This window comes from Rhinopithecus bieti, unplaced genomic scaffold, assembly GCF_001698545.2.
Source record: "Rhinopithecus bieti isolate Rb0 unplaced genomic scaffold, ASM169854v2 scaffold_10181, whole genome shotgun sequence".
Lineage (NCBI taxonomy): Eukaryota > Metazoa > Chordata > Mammalia > Primates > Cercopithecidae > Rhinopithecus > Rhinopithecus bieti.
Genome location: NW_016806624.1, coordinates 1,544,171 through 1,566,294, shown reverse-complemented (window position 1 = coordinate 1,566,294; position 22,124 = coordinate 1,544,171). Strand labels below are relative to the sequence as shown.

General features: G+C 34.8%; 1 protein-coding gene across 4 annotated transcripts in view; it reads left to right on the top strand.

Moving 5' to 3' along the window:
• Positions 1–22,124, top strand: part of CWC27 (CWC27 spliceosome associated cyclophilin) — a 271,511-nt gene that overhangs the window by 33,596 nt on the left and 215,791 nt on the right. For 3 of the 4 annotated variants that reach the window (XM_017877115.1, XM_017877114.1, XM_017877117.1), the window contains 3 exons: positions 776–855; positions 1,805–1,838; positions 4,754–4,911. In XM_017877115.1, the coding sequence (XP_017732604.1) occupies positions 776–855; positions 1,805–1,838; positions 4,754–4,911 (272 nt within the window). Of the gene's footprint in view, positions 1–775; positions 856–1,804; positions 1,839–4,753; positions 4,912–8,179; positions 9,142–22,124 lie in introns of those variants that run through there. The other variant, XM_017877116.1, reaches the window with a different exon arrangement.

The following is a 22,124-nucleotide window of genomic DNA, read 5'->3' as shown; positions in this document are numbered from 1 at the left end:
AAAAAAAAAAAAAAAAAAAAAAAAAAATACATATATATATATATATATACACACACATACACATATACATACACCCACATATATATACACACATATATACACACATATATATACACAAATGTATATTTAATACTTAATAGCAGCAGTAGTTTTTGTTTTATAATGCTACTTCTTAAACCTTTTTATGTCTTGTTTCCCTTCTAAAATGTACATTTGTTGAAAATATGAACTTTGAAATTAAAGCATTTCATAAATATTTGGTCATTGATAAATATTCTCATGCTCAAGAGGCTCTTCTACATCTTTTTTTGCTGTTGGTAAGTAGTTCCTTGGGGATGTACTCATCTTTTGCTTGAGTAACATTTTAAAAAGTGATTCTGTGTAGTATAGGTGGCATATTTGAAGAATAATAGAGTGCATTTATTTCAAAGTACTCTTGTGATCTAGCTTCTAAGTTATAGGGGTCATAAAAATGAACTAGTTTCATTGCATACAAATTATGATGAGAATTTAGTGCTTCAAGTTGGTAATTCAGCAGACTTCTTTTTAATGATATATCATTTTTTTAAAGAAAAGGTGTTTTAAAATACTATTTTCAGTCAATAGAAGGATAAGATTCTTACTTATAAAACTTTAGTTTGTATTGAACCTTTCAGGAATACGTCTTTTGCTAACCATATTATATCATTGCTAGGTTTTATGTAAATTTGTTAACTCGTCATTTAGGAATACTGTTTATTTCCCCCTTCATGATTATATTGTACATTCTTTCCAGAGCATGAAGGGCAAAAGCAAAAGTAGTCATGACTTGCTTAAGGATGATCCACATCTCAGTTCTGTTCCAGTTGTAGAAAGGTTAGTCCATTGTTGGTGTGATCCTAAGTTCTTAATTTTCTGGGTCAGATAATTTTCTTGCTTCTTCTGTGAGTAAACAGTTGGTACTCATAAATCAAAAATTTCAAAACCAGCCAAAAAAATAAAGCATTTTGATAACAGAGATAGAGAACTTCAAGCTTGATAGAGAGAAACACTCTAGTCACTTTTGCACTTGCTCTCTACCTCTGTTGAATAAGTTATATTTAAAATTGTTTTACCATTACGTTAGGACTGGAAACTGTTTGCTTTAACAGTTTAATGTTTAATTCAAGGTTGTTTTGCTGTTTTTCCTTGAAGCATTTTTGCCTTAATTGTATCATGAATGAACAAATTAGAGTTGAAGGTTTTTGTGAAGAAGTTACCAGTTTGGGGGCCAGTCCACTGACTGTAAATTCTCACATACTTTGAGGAGTTAACAGAAAGTTGTGTTGCTACCTTTGTTCTTCTCTTTGAGAAGGGAACATGTCTTGGTGTTAGGTGTAATTGCACAAGATAAACTGGGCCAGTATCTCAAGGGGCACTACAATGCTGTTGTACTCAGTTTAGCTCATTTTTGAAACTCCTGTTTTAGGACAATCTTTTCTTAATATCCTTTTATTTGAAGGATTTGGGGTTTTTTAGCCAGAATACTTCAAGCCAATAGAAGAAATTGTTCTTTGCAGACCATCGTTCATAAAAATAGCACTGTTGGTTGTTGTTTGCTTTTTTTCTTTCAAATTCTAGTGAATGCATATATTTGCTAATGAATCATACTTGTTCCACTTATAAAGAGTGTTTCCATCTGTTCTATAATTCCCTTCTTAAATTCCTATGTTGAAATACATTTTTGGAATGTTATTCCCAGCAAACTATTCTAGATTTTTGGTTTATAAAATAATTGTATTAGTTTTACTTGAAACTAAAATTTGTTTTGCTTATTTTTTTATAGTAAAAAAGGTGATGCAGCGGGAGATTTAGATGATGTAAGTATTTATTTTGGTATAAATATAGTTTGAACAATTCATAGAAAGTACAAATTTTTTACAAAAACTTAATTTTGTTCTTAAAAGTAATGTATATTACTTTTATAGTATAGTATAATGTATAACTTTTATAGTTATATGTGTCAAATTTTGGAAAATATGAAAATAGAAATTATCTGTTTAGGTATTAGAATATTTCCTTACTCTAGGGGTGTGCGTGAGTGTGTGTATATATCTCTCTACAACATTAGAAATCTTATATATGAATTTCTAGTCTGTTTTTTTCTCCCCCTCACATAACATTACATTAATACTCAAACTTGAGATGTTATAATTTTATTGTGTTAAAAGTTTAAGTGTTGGCGTATGGGCATCCTACATGATACATGGGAAATGCTTCAGTCATTTATAGTAGTGTCCCCTTTTTATATACACATTTCAAAAGATTCTCATTCAAGACTGTAGTGATCTTTATTGGTTGCGTTGGGTAATAAAGCTAACAAAACAGAAGGAAGATTTTCCTTTAATACATAAGAGTCAAGTTTTGCAAATTATACATATGCCACTTTGTATATAAAAACCCATTAATCTGTGCATTATATAATTTACTAGGAAGTACATAACTTTCCATGCATGAACACAGATTTATCTATTATCACAGTCAAAAGAGAAGGCTCTCTCTGGCTATCAGTAGGAGATAGAGAGAGGATGAATATCTGACCTTGTCAAGAAAACCTTCCTGGAAGAGATGATGCTGTTTATGTCTTATATGAGAGTTAGGAGTTAGATAAGTCAGAAAAGAAAGTGGTGAAGGGTGGGGTCCCTCTAGCTCAGAGAACAGCATATACTAAAGCATGGAAATTAGGAGAGATTATACCTTATTTAGGAAATACAAACCGAGATTTAAAGTTTCAAGGAGTCTGTCTTGTAAAGAGCAAGGAAGAAGAGTATTGAAGGTAAGGGGAATTGCATATACAAAATAGTCCGAAGCAGGAGAGTTTGGTGTGTTCTAAGAGCTGCAAGCAGGCCAGCGTGAACAGGATGTGGTGACAGGCCGGAGCTTCATTACAGAGCTTCATAGGCCATGGTGAGGAGTTTGAATTTTTTCTCAAAAGGAAGTGAGGAACAGTTGAAGGGTGTTTGTTAAAAAGAAGGATGCTGTGATCAATTTTGCATTTCGGGAAGATCACCATTGGTGATATTATAGAGGACAAATTAGAGGAAACAGATTGATGTCAAGGACAGCCACTGGGAAGCTATTGCAGGAGGAGAGCTTGATATAAGACCACAGCTGTGAGATGGGAAAGAGGTAGATTTGAAAGAGGTCTAGGAGGTGACTGATTCCATACTATGAGGTGAGGGAGGAGTAGTCCAAGACAACCACAAGGTCTCCGGTTTGGGCAACTTGTTAGATGGGTACAAAAGAAAGCATAGGGTTGAGATGGAGAGAAGGGTGAAAAGTAATGAGCTTAATTTTATACATTTCAAGATTGAGGTAATTTGGAGACATCTGTGTAACATAATATGGGTCTAGAAGATAGGATCAATGTATAGGATAGAATGTAAAAGTATAGATTTGCTCTTAATATCATGGGTGGGTGACTAAAACTGTGGATCCTTTCACAGGAAAATGTCCTACATTCACAACCAAAATTATATGAATTTGCCGGGAATTTTTTTCAGATCTCCTGAGGCCTGAGCATGGAAGGCTTAGGTTGGTGGTTGTCAACTTTTAGTGCTTAAACATCTTGTTGAAAACATTCATAATTTCTGCCCCCAGAGATTTTGGTTCAATAAGTCTGCAATGAGGACTAGAATTTCAGGTGTTAATAAACAACTACGTAATACCATCTAAGGACCAGACTTTGAGGACCACTGCTTTAGGGGTCCCCAAGTCTCAAATTAAGAATCCTGATTTCACTACGACTCACCAGATCAAAGAAAGAATCACGAAAGAAAAATGATCCACTTGGGGTTATTTCTTCCTTCTCCTTCTCTCCCCTCTTTCTTCCCTTCGTTCCTCCCTCTGTTAATGCTGGGCACCATTCTAGGAGTTAGAACAGTAAGCAAAACAGGCCAGAATTTTAGCCCTCATGGAGTGTATGCTATAGTTGGATGAGAGACAATACACATACAAATAATTAAAATATATGGTGTATCAGATAGGTGATAAGTACTTTGGAAAATAAGCCAGGGAAGGGGAAAGAGTACTGGAGGTAAGTGTGTGGTTCTGCCATTTTAATAGGGTAATCTCATCACCAAGAGGATAATATTTGAGCAAAGATCCGAAGGAGATGAAAGAGCAAGCAATGAAGAGATATCTGGAATAGAGTGTTTGTTTCAGGCTGGAGAGAACAGCAACTCCAAAGTTGGCTAGTGTTGCTGGGCTGGAGTTGTAGGAGATTATGTCAGGGAGGTTTAGACTGCATAGGGCCTTGAGTGAGTTGGGGACCCACTAGAGGGTTTTCAGAAGAGAAGTGATTGCTATGACTTGGATTATAGAAATCTCAGCTTCTGCACTACACCTCTTCTACTTGAGTTGATCCGTATTGAGGTCAGTATGCTGGCCAACTGCCTTCAGAAGCCACATTTCCCACTGAGATAAGAATAGGAATATAGATAGATACAATAGCCCGGGTGATATAGAGGGTGAAGTCTGCCGCACAAAGGAGGTGGGCATGAATTGAACAAACAACCTTTCCTGGGGTATCCCATAATTACATAGTTGGCTTAGAGCAGAACCCAGGGCTATTCCCACCTGTAGCAGATTCTTCAAAGGCTTATAATTCAAAACAAAAGAAAACAAAATAAAGAAAAACCTAGTTTAGAATGCAATAAGGAGATTCAGTGGATACAGTAGATCTCTAGAAATGAAAGGGGAAATTGAGTGCCTGGCAAATTTTCCATTTCTACAGGATGGAAAAGATGAAAGTGCAGAGTATGATGAATATATTGATGGTGATGAAAAGAACCTGATGAGAGAAAGAATTGCCAAAAAGTTAAAAAAGGACACAAGCGCGAATGTTAAATCAGCTGGAGAAGGAGAAGTGGAGAAGAAATCAGTCAGCCGCAGGTGAGTCAGTTACTGTGCTAGATATCAGAGTTTTTGTCTTTTTATATTTCACTTTAACTCAGATTGAATCCTCTCTTCAGCTAATTTTTAAAATACTATTTTCATAATGTTTGATAAACATAACAGTTGTACAAATTGGCCCAGTAGCGGGCCTAAAATAAAATACACCAAGCTTAAAGTAAACATAGCAATGATCCTGTCAGTTCAATTCCATTTTATTTCTCTCCGATCCTTTTTTAGAAAGGCTCTATAAGTTCATATATATAGGCTAATAATGTATTACCTAGATGTGAAAGAATGCATTTGTTAAATACCAGTGAGAGCAGTAGAGTAATTGTATAGAAAGAAAAGAGACATCCTCAAATAATTTAGGTGAGCAAAATTTGTCAAAATTGATGAAGAAAATGTATAGGCCTGAAAACATTCTTAAATATCTTTTCAAGTCTGATTTACCAAATACCATATACCTATCCTAAGCTCAGTAGTATCATAAAATAAATTTCAGCAAATGATGAAAAGTTTACTGTCTGGTGATAAAAGTTTGTTGCATTTATAACTCAACATTTTATTCTCCTGAAATTCAACTTAATTGAAAAAATTATCTCCTTTGTGATTCTATTTCAACTTCATAGTATACATTTTAAATAACATTGCTTTAATTATTTAAAGCAATATTTAAAATAATTAATTATTGTTTTCTTCAAATACTATTTGGGGATAAGATGAATGTAACTACATTTAAATAACATTCTTTTTCTCTATCATGTTTCTCAACCACATGTAGAAAAACTGAAAAGGATTTCCACACTATCATTGCATAGCTCCCTCAATTTTTTTCTTTATGTAATCAAATAAAATGATTCCCAGAAATTTCCAATAGCCTTTGAACATTTAGAAAGGGCACTAGGAGGTCATCTTAAATGTCTGTTTTCCACAATATCACCCGACACTCAAGTAATCACTGGTGAATAATTTTATATACTATAAATTTATATTATATATACTTATTATATATAGTTAGCTAATATAGACTAAAGATTTATGTGATCATATGACATCTGCTTCTAGATTCATCAGAGTTGAAAGACCACCCTCTCTCAAGTAGCACGGTGACTTTTAGTTAAATGCATGAATACTAAGATTAATGGAACATAATGTTTTTATTCCACCCCATGTCAAGGGCCATGTGTTTCTTATTTAAAAAAATTATGCAATTTTCTTAAAGTTAGGGTTAATAATGGTAACAAAAATTATATTAAAATTTAATAAGATGAACCAACCAAAATATTATTGGTATACTTAACGTGTCGCTTAAACTCCCACGCTGTCTTGTAGCTTTAATAAAATTTCAACATACCGTTTATATAGCGATATAACATAAATATAATTTAGCAATCTAAATTTTGTATAAGAACTGAAGTCCTATTTTTAATGCACCTTTCATAAGTTCTTTAAAAAAAATTATTTAACATGAATGTTACGGAGAAAAAGTCAAAGTTTGCATTTTATTATACTTTAAGTTCACAATTAAGAGTTATTCTTAAAATATTTCCTTGGCTGTAGTTTGGGCCTGATGACCAAACATGGCATTGATAGCTAGATTTAGGAATCTGATCTATCATGAGAATACTGGAGAGCCATTGAAGTTTTTACAGGCAAATGATACATTCAGATTGTATTTAGTATGGAGAATGGATTGATAGAGGAGTGTTTTGGGCTATTATACAAAATACCATAGACTGGATGACTTAAACAACAGACATTTAAAGCATAGTTTTTATGCTGATTTCTTACATAGGAACATATATATCCACTTACTCATGTAAGCAGTTTTTCTCTTTTATAAATCAGTATAATTTGCAAAATTAAAATCACATAATTTGTACTATTCACTGTAGAGGAAAAAGCTATATTCAAGTGCATTGCAAATCTACTAAGAAAAGTAAATTAAATAAATTTAAAAAGCAAATTAAATACTTTTCTACTAAGAAAAGTAAATTAAATAAGAAATAAGTCTCCAAAGGTGGCTTGAATATTTTGGGTAAACATGAGTATTGTGGACATTATTGGATTCTTTTAGGTAAAATAATTGGCAAAGTGTGCCTTTGTAAATGGTGCAAACAGCACCCATTTATTTATAACTGTTTTGTTCCCCCACATTTTCATTATTCACATTCTCTACTCTCTCTCCTTCATCCTATCTCTCCTACCTACAAAGAGAAACAAAAGAAAAATAAGGTCAGGATAGTGGAGAAAGTACAGAATTTCAAAGGGAAGAAACAGTTTTTTCCTCTAGTGTAGAAATTTCCATGATTGTCTCATGACCACGTATTTTTTCAGTTCGTAAAGTTGCCAAAATCAGACCCTGGCATGGTGACTCATGCCTGTAATCCCAGCTGCTCAGCAGGCTGAGGTGGGAGAATTGCTTGAGCCTAGGAGCTCTAGGCTGCAGTGAGCTATGATTGTGCATGGGTGACACAGCAAGACCCTGTCTCTAAAAAAATAAAAATAAATTTAAAAAAATTTCCAGATCATTAGTATTTTCGGTTATTTATACCAGCAAGTCTCTGGAGTTAACTTATGGTTAAAAAATAAAACAACAAAACAGGAAAGCTCCAAATGTACTGAAAAATTACAATGTGGTAAAAAGGATAATTATATTTAAAGGAAAGTCACTGCTCAGTTTGAGTCGTGATGGGTATAGCTGCCAGCCAGATAGGATGTCAGTGTGAAATCATTATCTATTAAAAAATGAGTACTCTTGATACATAACTTCTCATCTGGTTGTGCTTGAAGTACTCTATTATCATTTAGTCATTTTTCCATTTAAGCAGTAGGATCAGAGACTAGACTAGCCTACCAGCCCTTTAAGCAAGGAGCCATTCAAAGTATAATTTTACTGAAAATGTGTGGTATTGCTTCTTTTGGTAAGGAAACATCCAGAATCTGTTAAAACTGTTTTATCACTTTGGATGTTAAACCTACACATGTATTTATTGAGTGCTTAATATTTAAACTTGAGAATGATATTTAACAGTATAATTTTCAACAAGTTTACATACAGTAGGATCTTCTCCTAGTAATATGTTCGCAACAGTGTCTCTAGTTGTTCATTTGGAAAAAGGGCTCAGGGGAAATACAAATCCAAAATGCTTCCTAGTTTCTCTCCTTAGAGAATAGGCACCCTTATATCTATTCTGACTTCCTGGGATTTCTAATCCCTTTCCTCTTCCCTTTTTAAAATGTACCAATCCCACTTTCTTTCCAGCCCACCTTCTCTATGCCTATATCTTGACTACTGGATACAGCTCAGCAGAATCACACAGCTATATACAAGCTGGTATTATTATGGATTTCTAGATTCCAGCCTCAGCTGTGTCTCCAGTGCTTCCTTATTACTCACTCGCCACAATGTTTACTTCACACTTCAAACTCACTCACTCAGTCGATCACCTTGCTGCTGGTTTTTTTATGAAATGAGAGTAAATTTCTTCAACCCATATTCCTTTCTCTTCCTTGCTTCGAGAGTAAAAACTAACTAAACCATTCCATTTTATTTCCTATCCCTACCTCCTTCCTATTTATTTCTAAATACACATCATTTAGCTTCTTGCCTACCACTCCACTGAACCTACTCCCACTAAGGCCATCTTATTGATAACTGACTGGCTACTTTCCAATTTTTTTTTCTTGGTCTTCCTGCTATGGAGATCTTTGTCTCTTCTCTCTCGAGACTAATCTCTCTCAAGAACCTTACTATTTAAAGTGTGATCTGTGAAGCAGTAGCATTAGTATCACTTGGGAACTTGTTAGAAATACCGAGTCTCAGGTCCTGTCCTACACATTTTTAATTACAATTTGCATTTTAACAAGATCCCCAGGTTATTTGTATGTGCATTAGTTTGAGAAGCAGTCCTGTAGAATATTAATTTTTATCCCTAGTGCTCCTGGACAAGTTCAAGTTTGTATCATGTTAGTTCCAAGGTCAGCAAGTTGGTACTATGTTCCCTGACTCCCTAGTGCAAACCTATGTGCACCCTTTCCATACTTCTGTAATAGTATGGTATTAGGTTATATATATATATTTTTCTTCTTTGTGTATCCTTATACTATAATTTTCTTGAAAGTAGTGATCATGTCCATTTACATTTGTATCTCCATGTTCAAACAGCATAGGTACCCAAATATTTTTGTAAATACATGAGTAAAAAATGAATACATTCTTCTTTGACAAATCACTTTCTCCTCTGGGTCTTGTAAGTAGCTTGCTTGTATTTTCAATTGGGATTTATTGATTTGCCTCTCCTTTGCCTAAACTAAGCTCTTTAGAGACTACATCTTATTTATCTTTATATCCTCAGAGGCAGCTAATATCGTAAGCATATAGTAACTGGTCATTAAAGCTTGTGGAATGAGTGGATAAATAAAAAATTGAATTCATTGTGTTCCATGATAGGACTGGTTTTCACTCCCAACTGCACATTAGGCTCACGGAGGAGGCTTTGAAAAATACTAATTCCTAGGCCCTTCACCCAGAGATTGAGAATTGTTTGGTCTGAAGTAAAGTCTGGGAAGATCCTTTTTTAACTTTTAAACTCTTAATTTAAGTATAATATACAAACAGTGTGTCTATTAACTATATTTCATGGTGCACATAAGTATACAGCTAGCTAAATTTTTACAAACTAAATATATCCATATACCCATCACCCAGATCAAGAAACAAAAAATTACCATTGCCCATAAATTCACCTCTTTCCCCATTCTAGTTACTTACCCCTCATCTCCTAATGTTAACCACGTTTCTAACTTTTAAAATAATCTTATTTTTAATTGACAAATAGTAATTGTATATATTTATAGGTTACTATGTGATGTTTTGCTGTATGTATTCATTGTAGAAAGATTCGATCAGGCTAATTAACATATTTATCCACTTCAGCAACTTACGTTTTTTGTGTGTAGTGAAAACATTAGAAATGTATTCTTTTAGCAATTTTGAAATACATTAACTATGGTAAGCATGCATTACAAAGCTTTTTCCTTTTTTTGTTTTTGAGACGGAGTCTTGCTGTGTCACCCAGGCTGGAGCGTAGTGACGCAACCTCAGCTCACTGCAACCTCTGCCTCGCGGGTTCAAGCGATTCTCCTGCCTCAGCCTCCTGAGTAGCTGGGACTACAGGCGCCCACCACCACGCCCGGCTAATTTTTTGTATTTTTAGTAGGGACGGGGTTTCACCATGTTAGCCAGGATTGTCTCTGTCTCCTGACCTCGTGATCCGGCCGCCTCTGCCTCCCAAAGTGCTGGGATTGTAGGCATGAGCTACCGTGCCAAGCCACGAAACTTATTCTAGTCTAAGCAAACTTTGAGAAATGTCTGTTTAGATCTTTTGCCTATTTTGTAGTTGGGTTATTTGTTTTACTGCTGTTGAATTGTTTAAGTTCCTTTTGCAAATGTTTTCTCCCAATCCATGGGTTGTCTCTTTATTCATTTCCTTTGCTGTGCAGAAGTTTTTTGGTTTGACGCAATCCTACTTGTCTATTTTTACTTTTGTTGACTGTGTTTTGGGAGTCCTATCCAAGAAATCATTGCTGAAATCAGTGTCAGCGAGCTATTCCCCGCCCCACCCCCCCCTTTTTTTTCTAGTAGCTTTACAGTTTCAGGCCTTATCCTTAAGTCTTTTGTACATTTTGAGTTGAGTTTTGCATATAGTTTGAGATAAGGGTCCAATTTCATTCTTCGGCAGGTGAATATCCAGTTTTCCCAACATTTATTGAAGAGACTTTTCTTTATATATTGTATGTTCTTGATGCCTTGTTGAAAATCAATTGACTGTAAATACCTGAGTTTATTTCTATACTCTCTCTTCTATTTCGTTGGTTGAGGTGTCTGTTTTTATGCAAATACCATGCTGTTTTGATTAAAATAGCTTTATAATACATTTTAAAATCAGAGAGCCTGATGCCTCCCACTTCGTTCTTTTTGGTCAAGACTGCTTAGGCTATTTGGGGTCTTTCCTGGTTCTATACTAATTTTAGGATTATTTTTTTCTATTTCTGTGAAAAATGACATTGTAATTGTGATAGAAATTGCCTGGAATCTGTAGATCACTCTGGGTAGTATGGACATTTTAATATTAATTCTTCTAATCCATGAATCCAGAATGGGATATCTTTCCATTTATTTGTGCCTTCTTCAATTTCTTTCAATGTTACATAGTTTTCAGAAGACAGATCTTTTAGCTTCTTGGTTAAATTTATTCCTCTAAGTATTTTTTTAATGCTATTTCTAACATCTAAGGGCATACATTAATTTGGGGCACTATACTTTATCAAAACTCTCTAGATATTCTAATATGCATTCAGTGTTAAGAATTCTACTCCCAAACACATACCTCCATGATTATTTCTGAGGCGTAGAATAATGTAAAAGTGGATGATATTTTGTAAGGTTACCTCAGGTCTTTCACAGGACTTTTGCAGTTCAACAGGGTTAAAGACATTTATCTCAGCTGCACTTGGTTTTAATCTTAAGAAAGATAAAAGGGTCAAGAAAGTGAGAATCAAGTAATTTTAGAGAAAGAAAATAAGATGTTTGAGTGTTCCTAATGTTTTTTTAAAATGTGGCTGATAAGGAATAAAATCAGTATCTCTCAACCTTGTTGGTACATTTGAATCAACCCATTCCTGAACAAGCTGTTCATAAATTTTGGTATTCAGCCATAAGAAATTTTTAAAAACACTCCAGGTAAGTCTAATATACGGCCAAGGTTGATGAAAACTGTGGGGGTAGTTTGCAGCTTGTGTTTTGGAAAGTACTATTTTAAAGCTTATTGTAAGAAATCCTTTTTTGCCTGTAGGTGGAGCTCAGCTACTGCAAGTTGATCATGTAAACCAGATTGAGTTGTCTTCCCTGCTTGTTTTTAGCATCTGTATATTGATACATAATAAATGACTAAACAATAAAATCAGCTGTAATAAGTGGACCAGATAGTAAAAACTCAGTGGTTTGTTAGGACGATTACAGCATTATGGTAATGATATCTTTTATTATGCAATTTCTATCATCTATAATTTTATTGTATTTCTAAATTTTTATTGTGATTCTAAATTAATTATGTCAAATTGAAATATAATGAAAGAAATCTTAACATATACCTTAAAATCACAATCATTAAAAATTTCCTGATAATCTTTTAGGGTTAACTAGAAGGGCATCAGTCTTAGTGTTTGAACAGGTTCTAACTTTATCAGCCATGTTCTATTTATATGCCGTGTTTAGTTGACTGCAGCTCTTTTCCGTTTTTATGAGAAAATGATCTTGTTTGATAAAGTTAACTGAAATTTGTGTTTTGCTCAGGAGTTCTGTTAGGTTGACTGAATATAAGATATATTACTATAATGATGGCATTAGGAATTTAGATATGAATATTGAAGTCGAAATTAAAGATCTTATGAATTGATTAAACTCTAAATTATGGAGCATGGGATAATAGAGTCATGTTTTCATACCTTCTGAGGCCTGGATGAACATCTAAATTAGCTGTTAGTGTTTCAAATCTTCTTTTGTTGGGTTTGAAATATATGATTAGGATTTCTTATGGAACTTTGAATATTTTTTTCCCCAGGATTTCTAGACTTCAGAAACATTAATAAGCTTCTTCTCATACTTAGATAATTTTTGACTCTTACTATATTTTGTGTCTAGCTTCTCTTACTTTATTATTAGACTTAGGAAGTACAGAGTTATCCTTAGTAAATAAACATGGTTTGCTTTAGGAAATTTAAAAGATAGTTCAATATTTAAATTTCAAAATTTAAAGGATAGCGCACATTTTTAAATGATAGTACAAATTTAAAAAAACAGGTTAGTAAACATTGAAACCCACAGATATTATAACAACCCAATTCAAACCATTGAAATTATCATCTCTAGGATGTGCCCCTCTTCATCTCACAGAACATTTATAAGCAAAGAGTGAAAGTAACCAGCTAGAACATTTCTGCTTCCTTTCATTCTCTTTTGTTCCAATGTTGTTGGACTGAAGCATACAGTAAAAGAGAGGAAGATAAATAGAAATCCAAGATGTATACACTGGGTAGTTGGTCTCTGAATAAAGAAAATTTGCAGTTGTTTTTTTGCTTTGGTATGGAGTAGTAGTAATCCAAATGTTGTATTTTCAGGAAATCTTTCTGTTTAACAGCAAATATTAAGCTTTGGACCAGTCCCAGATTTAATTAAATTTACATTCTAATTTTTACTAGAACTTGATTTTATTTTTGTATATTTTTTGCTAACCAATCATTCTATTCTCAAATATATGTTATTCTTGTTCCCAGCCACTGTGTAAGAACTGATATGTGCCAGGAAGTGGTAGGCTCCAGGAACATGAAAATAAAGGAGACATGGTTTCTATCTGCAAATGTTCACAATATAGTGTAAGAATAAGAATTGTCATCAATTAATTACAATTCAGCTCTGCTAGATATGCATACAAAGTACTATGGATGTTAAGTAGGCAGTATATATTTCAGGAAAAGATCAAAATACCAGGTTTAAAAGGGTTGAACACAAAATTGCCATTTTTTCAAATCAAAAACAGTCAAATATCAGCGATTTCATATGTGTGACTCTGATGCTAATAAAGTAAGTCAGTTTTTGGAGCCACTATTTAAAAGAAATAACACTTTAACATTACATTCAATTCTTTAAATAATGTTGCATAATCTCTCAATGTAGACTAGGTGGTTTGTTTTAATTGCTTTTACCAATTATGGTTAAAATTTTGGAGTAGCATTAATTGTAATAGAAACCATACTATATTTGGCATTTCTGGCAAGCTTCTATTTTCTTCTGTTTGGACATTGATAGCAAGAATTTTGGATATTCTGGACTAAACCGTTTCTTGGGCCACTTGAAATAAAAATACCACTTTTAAAGTGCCTGTTCAGTTCATTGAGAACCAGTTAATCCATATCCAAGGAATCACCTTCAAAATAAAAAGAAAAAATCCTTGAACTTCAGCTATATATATCAGTAATATGGCAACCCTACTGTTTTACAATTAGATTTTGTATGGCAGACAGGAAGCAGTGAAATGCATATGTGGGGGAAGCTTGTCCTGTCAAAATAGAAAAGAGGTATTTGCATCTCTTTAGAATGTATTGATTTATATTACCCTTGAGAGTTACAATCCATTGATCTCACTGCATCAGTTTATAGGGAATGGAATTGTGCATTTGAAACATAGATTTGAGATTACGTGCAGAAAAACATTCTTTAAGTTATTCAGCATTCGTCTCTACCCCGGAACAAATATAGTCATGTTGAAAAATTGTGAAATATTCGCTACTTTCTGGCCTTCCTAGACCATATACTGTGAATTCCCTGTAAATTAAATTGGCAAGTATAGTTTGGGAAGATAAGGAAGAGAAGGACCACGGAATAAGTAAAGTTCTTCTTTGTTTTACACAAAGTCGAAAGTACACAAAGTTATGCAAGAGCCTGAGGGAAAATTATACTTAGCGATTTTATTTTTGCTATCTCTAGCTCTTCTTTTACTCCCCTTTTCCTCTAACCCAAGCTTGTCCAACCCGTGGCCCATGGATCACACGCAGCCCAGGACAGCTTTGAATGCAGCCCAACACAAATTTGCAAACTTCCTTAAAACATTATGAGTTTTTTTTGAGTTTTTTTTTTTTTTTAGGTCATCAGTTATTATTAGTGTTAGGGTATTTTATGTGTGCCCCAAGGCAACTCTTCTTCTTCCAATGTGGCCCAGGGAAGCCAAAAGATTGAACACCCCTGCAAAGGACTTTACTACCCTTTGGATACCACTTCGATTCTTCCTTTGAACTAGGTACTGCGCTAGGGCCCAAAATACTGAAATTAGTAAGCATCAGTCTCTTTTCAAGTTGCTTAGTTTCTAATAAGCAACTTGAAAACAATATCTAAGCTATACAAATAAATAAGGGTTGTGAAGGTTTCATAGGTGTTCTAGCTAGGAAATTGTTCTGTTATTCCAGAAATATTTATTATTATTCTACCTTGGGGCCAGACACTTTGCTAAATCAACTTATTTCCCTAATATAACTTCCACAGCAAAGGTATAAGATATACTTTGTTTTATGATCCTTCTTTTACAAATGTAAAAGCTGTACTTTAAGAGGTTAAGTGACTTGTGTTATGTCCCATGGCTAGAAAGCAGCGAAACCAGTACTTGAACCTGCAATGATATGACACCTCTACAGAGCCTAGAGAGGGGTTGGCCAGAGCCAAGTTTTGTGTGTCCAGCTAAAGAAAGACTGACACGAAATGTTTCTAGCAAAAATGTGACATTATTTCACATATATTATAATATAACTCTATGTAAGCGTAGGGGATGGATGAGAAGAAGACTGAAGCAGAAAGACGAATTGGTAGATTTCTACACTCATCCAGGGAGAAGTAATAAGGGCCTAACTAAGGTGTAGTATCTGTGGGGATGGATTTGAGAGATATTAAGGAGATAGATTTATTAAGACTTGGTAACAGATTGGATGTAGGAGACCTGAAGGTATATTTCAAATATACCAAGGATATATTCCAGATGACTCCTAGCTTTCTGGCTTGGAAGACTGGCTAAGAAGTAGTAGTGATAAGCATTGAGATAGGAACACTAGATGTTCCTAGTGCTGTCCTCAGATATTTTCACCCCTGTTGGACCTTTCTAATATACCTCAGTTTTGCTACACATAAACATATATCCTGAATTGTTTCTTATTCAATTGCTTTCTTTATTAGTCAGCAATATTGGGTTATGCACCCAAATCTCAGTGGCTCAAAACAGCTAATGTTTGTTTTCTTGCTCTGGCTACATCCCAGTGGGCAGCTGTGGATCTGCTCCACGTCATCTTCTAGGCCTGGGATGAAGGAACAGCTCCTCTCTGAAATGTGCTACTCTCATGGCAGAAGGAAAGGAGTGCTGAAGGAATCATATGCTGGCTCTAAAAGTGTCTGCTTAGAATTGGCATATGCTACTTTATTTCACTGGCCAAAGCAAGTGATATGGTTAAGCCTGATGTCAATAAGATGAAGTATAAACCTTTCATAGGGAGGAGCAATGAACTGTTGGAAAAGATAATGCAATCAACTGCAGTCTCTATGATTTAAACAGAAATTGCTGTCGACATCTGTGACTATGTAGTAAATTTAATCATCATATTCCTGGCAGCCCAGAGGAAGAACACAGCAAATATAATAAAAATTATATAATTACCATTACCTGAATTTTAAAAAGAACTATATATCAATTCCTAGTTAATTCAGACTTCTAGAAGTACAAAATTCTAAAGGAAATTTTATCTTTTCAGTCTTTACACCCAAGTGTGGAGAAGAATACAATGGATATCTTCCATAATTTCACAGATGAAAAACACTTCATATACATACAACATTAAATTGTAACTTTCTTATTAGGTATCTTAAGAATCCTTTGGTTATAAGGAATAGAAACCCACTCAAATTAGCTCAAGTAAAGGAATTTCTGTATGAAGGAATAGGGGAGTTGTACAGAATCCAGATGAAAAAATTGCATACAGTCTTCTCAAGAAAGCAAGTTGTCAGGAAGTTACAGTTTCTTCTTTTGCAGCTTTTCTGTTACACTTTTCTTTTATTCATTTGTTCCATTATCCTCTACATACCTGTTTTCTCCATAGAACTCTATTCTGCTACTTCTTGCACTTCAGTTCTTCAGAAGTAAATTGACTGGATTTCTGTGTCCAAAATCTGAATGTTTGGGAAAGAGAATCTTATTGGCATGGCCCAGGTCAGGTGTCCGCTCAATTATGCCATTGATAGAGGAAATAGAAAGCCATGAAGTATGCAGATGTGGCAAGGATGAGTAGCTCCTCCATCATCTATCCTTCCCTCTTACCAGAATGCCACTGTTTAACTGGAGTCATGGCTGCTTAGCTGAAACACATTCATCAGTCTCCTATGTTGCTAAGTATGGTCGTATGACCAAATTTTGGCTAAAATGAACAGAAGGTGAAACAGAAGTGTGTCAGACATTCAGGCAGTCTTTTTTAAAGGAAGGAAGAAAGAAGCTAGTCCTCTTTCATACCTACCTCTTCCTGTCAGCCTGGCACACAGATTTGATGACTTGAGCTAAGGACGGTAGAATAGAGAGGTAGAAGGAGCATGCATCCTTAAAGACTTTGTGGAACCATTGTTACAGTGTGAAATGCCTACCTCTGGACATTTCCTGTATGAGATAAAGTACCTTTCAGGTTGATTCAGTCACATTATTTGGAATTTCTCTTATGTGCTGTAGAACCCAAACTGATACAAGGCTGCTTTCTTTCAGACCTGTGAATAGGGCAGGTTCTCTAAGATGGGAATCCAGCAGGGAGGAAATGAATGGCTGCATCATTATTTCTAATAGTTTTTGTAGTTGATTTTCTTGTTTTTCCTGGAAGAGAGTCATACCACTTTGCAACACCCAGCATCTCTACCCCACTTCTCACTTTTGACTGATCACCTTGTATTTCATTAAGAAACAGAGGCCGGGCACGGTGGCTCAAGCCTGTAATCCCAGCACTTTGGGAGGCCGAGACGGGCGGATCATGAGATCAGGAGATCAAGACCACCCTGGCTAACACGGTGGAACCCTGTCTCTACTAAAAATACAAAAATAAAAATAAAAAAATAAAAAAAATCAGCCGGGCGCCGTGGCGGGTGCCTGTAATCCCAGCTACTCGGGAGGCTGAGGCGGGAGAATGTTGTGAACCCGGGAGGCGGAGCTTGCAGTGAGCTGAGATCAGGCCACTGCACTCCAACCTGGGTGGCAGAGTGAGACTCTGTCTCAAAAAAAAAAAAAAAAAAAAAAAAAAAAAAAAAGAAACAGAAGCAGTGAGAGAGGACTTGTTCCTTTTCCCACCACCAAATCTACCCATCTGCATCTGAATCTGTTTTCTTCTGGCAAAGGTAACCCCTTCACTCTGTGTCCTGGTCCTCATATCCTTTTACTTTCTCACGTTTTGGCCGTGCTATTATCCACTTTACTCTTTTTGCTCACTTTGCACCAAGCATATTCTTCTCATACCAAGGTCACTCCTCTTTCAGGCCTCTGCACTTCTAGTTACCTCAGCATGAAACTTTCGTCTCTGAGTTATTCTTAGTGGCCATTCATTCTTTTTGTTCAGTCCCTTGCTCAAATATCATCTTAACAGAGAGGCCTTTTCAGACTATACTATTTAAAACAATTGCCTCTATTCTACCAGGAGTACTTATTCAAGTGACCTAAAGACAAATTTATAAAATTTGCTTGGCTTTCATAAAATACATTATGTTAGGATTTACTCCCTCTAAAACAACAACAACAAAACCTCAGTAGGTTTAGTATATAATTTAGAAATCATTTTTTTCTACAAAGTTCTACAACTTTTTAAGAACTAACCACCACTGTAGTGTTTATCAACATTAATCTTCTAAATGAGTGGATTTGTTTTATTTTGTTAGTTTTATTGAATCTTGGCCTTTACGTGTAATTATCTTATAACAGTAGACACAATATAAACCATTCAGTAATGACCTATTTTGAAGTCTCACAGAATTCATTATGATTATTTCCTAGCTTTTTGCTAGTTTTGATATGTTAGTGATATTTGATCTCTTCTCCCTCCTTACTCTTTATTATTTAGATATAGCTGTACCCTGAGTCTCAGTGGATTTATGTTGCATTTGTGTGTGCATTTATGTTGTGTGCATTTACGTTGATTTAATTATGTTTTTAAATGCACCTATGTGAGTGTTAAACCTTCAGTAGGATTTCCATTTTTATTTTGAAGCCCTTCAGTGCCTTGTTATATTTTTAAATGTAATTTCACATTTGATTTATTTTTTGTATACTCACATTTCTTTTACACATCCTTAATACATGTTAATGCTTTTTGTAATTCCTAATTTTATGTTATGAACTTAGCCTGCTTTTCATTTTAACATTTGTGGTGTTGATTTACCTACTTATTTACAGTTATCTTATTTTAAAAGTCTAAAAATTATATGATAATTGGTGGGTTTTTGTTCTTTCTGAAAAGTACTTTTCTTAAGGTCAAAGGCAGATGTTAATTGGCATATGAGTTCAAGTTGCTGAATCACTTCTTTTTAATCTGTATTTTCAGTTTGTTCTGGAAATTCATGAGATCAAAGGTATGTATGTACTCAATAGATAGGAAGTTAGATTTGTCCTTACTGTATATTTGATTTTCTTGATTCCATTGAAAAAAGAATGTTTTCTTAGCTTTGAAAGTTATATAATGACTTCCTGCCAATTTCTTCTTCCTTTTAGATAAGCATTTACTTTAGTTTTATTAGTCATTATAAATTAAAGAAAATTTCCGGATATGCTTTTTTGTTCACAATATTGACAGCAACTTGAAATATTTTAAAGACAGGCTTTGTTTAACGAAGTTAAAACCTTTGGCTTGGCTCCAAAGCATCCAGATAGATATTGTGTAGGCCTGGGACAAAGACTAGGGTGTTATGGGACCTTGTATTTTATATTCTGCTGCTGTTTGGAAAGAGTCAGTTTTGGGTGAAGTTTGTATGTACTTGTCTAGTCGTCTATAAAAAATGATATATGTAGCTGACCTGTGGAAATACATTTAGTGTGATAGAAGGTGAGGATATCTAATCCTGATGGTATTGGAGAATAGCCCAGAAATCAAAGACCAGGATAACATTGCAGAGTTATTCAACAGCCTTATTGTTTGGCTTTATGCTCTTTCTCAGGTAGGATTTCTTAGTATTTTAGTGAAGTTTTAAAAATTACGTTTTGTTCCTTTTATTGTTTTAGCCTGTGCTGTGTAGTATGAAAATAATTATGGAACAAAATGTGCTCACCTTTTAGTAGCTATTTAAAGATCTTTGTTCCTAGGTTTTGTGGTCAATTAATTAGTAATAAAGATACACATGTTGCTTAGCTTTTTCCTATATGTTGGGAGCATAGGTGAATAAGGGCAAATAAAGTTAAAAAGCAAGTTGGGATCTAGATTATTTTGTCTTTTTAATGCTAGGTTCAGATGTTTGCAGAAGACAATGGTCACTTGACTTTAAGGAGACAAAGTGAGAGGGTTCCTTTTGTTAGCCAAACTAGCTTTATTTCTAAGTTGTGTCAGTGAACTGTAATAATTTTCAGTGGGAAAAAAGGGACATCATACTGGACTTAATAATACCTGGGTGATGAAGTAATATGTACAAGAAACCCCTCTGACACATATTTACCTATGTAAGAAACCTTTTCGTATACCCCCGAACCTAAAATAAAGTTGAAAAAGGGGTGGCTGATATGGTTTGGCTATGTCCCCACCCAAATCTCCTCTTGAATTGTAGCTCCCATAATTCCCACATGTTGTAGGAGGGACCTAGTGGGAGGTAATTAATCATGAGGCTGGGTCTTTTCTCACGCTGTTCTCATGATAGTAAGCTTCACAAGATCTGATGGATTTTTTTTCTTCTCTTGTTTTTGTTGTTTTGTTTTTTTTTTTTTGAGACAGAGTCTCGCTCTGTCGCCCAGGCTGGAGTGCAATGGCGAAATCTCAGCTCACTGCAAGCTCCGCCTCCTGGGTTCACTCCATTCTCCTGCCTCAGTCTCCTGAGTAGCTGGGACTACAGGCACTCACCACGCCCAGCTAACTTTTTGTGTTTTTAGTAGAGACAGGGTTTCACCGTGTTAGCCAGGATGGTCTCGATCTCCTGATTTCGTGATTTGCCCACCTCAGCCTCCCAAAGTGCTGGGATTACAGGCGTGAGCCACCATACCCAGCCTCTGATGGTTTTATAAAGGGGAGTTCCCCTGCACATGCTCTCTTTGCCTGTCACCATGTAAGATGTGACTTTGCTCTCCCTTTGTCTTCTGCCATGATTGTGAGGCCTCCCCAGCCATGTGGAACTGTGAGTCAGTTAAACCTCTTTCCTTTACCCAGTCTTGGTTATATCTTTATTAGCAGCATGAGAATGGACTAATACAGGGACAAAACACCTATTATAGTACTTAAGCATGGCCTGCAACACAAATTGACAACTTAGGACTCTTGCCTTTCGAAAGGAATTACAACCTAAGGATGGTTAAATTGCAGCATCACTGCTTTCAGTCTTTGGTATTATGGTCATAGTATGAGAGGATGTTTGAATTACCTTAATTCATGTAGTTTAAGGTCATTCAGAGCTTTTTGCTATTCATACATATAAAAACCCCTAGTAAATACTTTTCATAAAATTGATAAATAGTGTTATTCCAACAAAGAAACGTATGAGAAATTTCTCAGTTTATTTTTTCAAAAGTTTTAACTAATATTTTAACAGTGTTTGAAAGCTGATGCTGTGTATTTATTTGAACTGTTCTTTTTTTTAAATACTGTAACTGCTCAAGATTACTTTAGATGAGCACCTGGCACCTAAACCAGATATACACAAAATGGAAACAAACAAAACCTTACAAAAAGCTGTAAATCTGACATGGAAATATACTATACCAAAGGGCACACTTCATCTGGGCTCTTTAAGGTGAAACAGCTCCCAATTTCCAGCCAGAGCAGTGACCTGGCCTTAGTATATTGTGTCATTGTACAACAGTCTTTATCTGCTTCACATCACTCAAGTTCTATTTAACTTTTTGTTGTTGTTGTTATATTTTCATTCTAATTTTAGAACAAAATAAATCCTTTTACAGAGTATGATACCTTGAACTAGAAGAGCCACTTAAGTATATGTTAACCAAAATCTAGAGTATGATATACCTATTAAATCTTACAGAAGGAAAAAAAAAAGATGGTTGAAAGAGAGAGAGATAGATCAGTGGGACAGTATACAGAGTCCACAAGCAGACCTACATAAATACAGTCATCTGATTTTTTTTGACAAAAGTACAAAGATAATTTGATTGAAAAATGATAGTCCTTTCAACAAATGGTACTGGAATAATTGGAGGTCTATGTGCAAATAAATAAATCTTAATACATACCTTACACTTTATATAAAAATTTACTCAAAATGGATCATAGACCAAAACGTAAAACTATTACACTTCTAGAAGAAAAAGTAAGAGAAAATCTGTATGAACTTGGGTTTGACAGTGAGTTTTTTAAACACAAAAGTATTATCTGTGAAAAAAAATTACGTAAAAGACTTTATCAACAAAAAACAAAAAAATCTTTTGGATCTAGATTAGAAA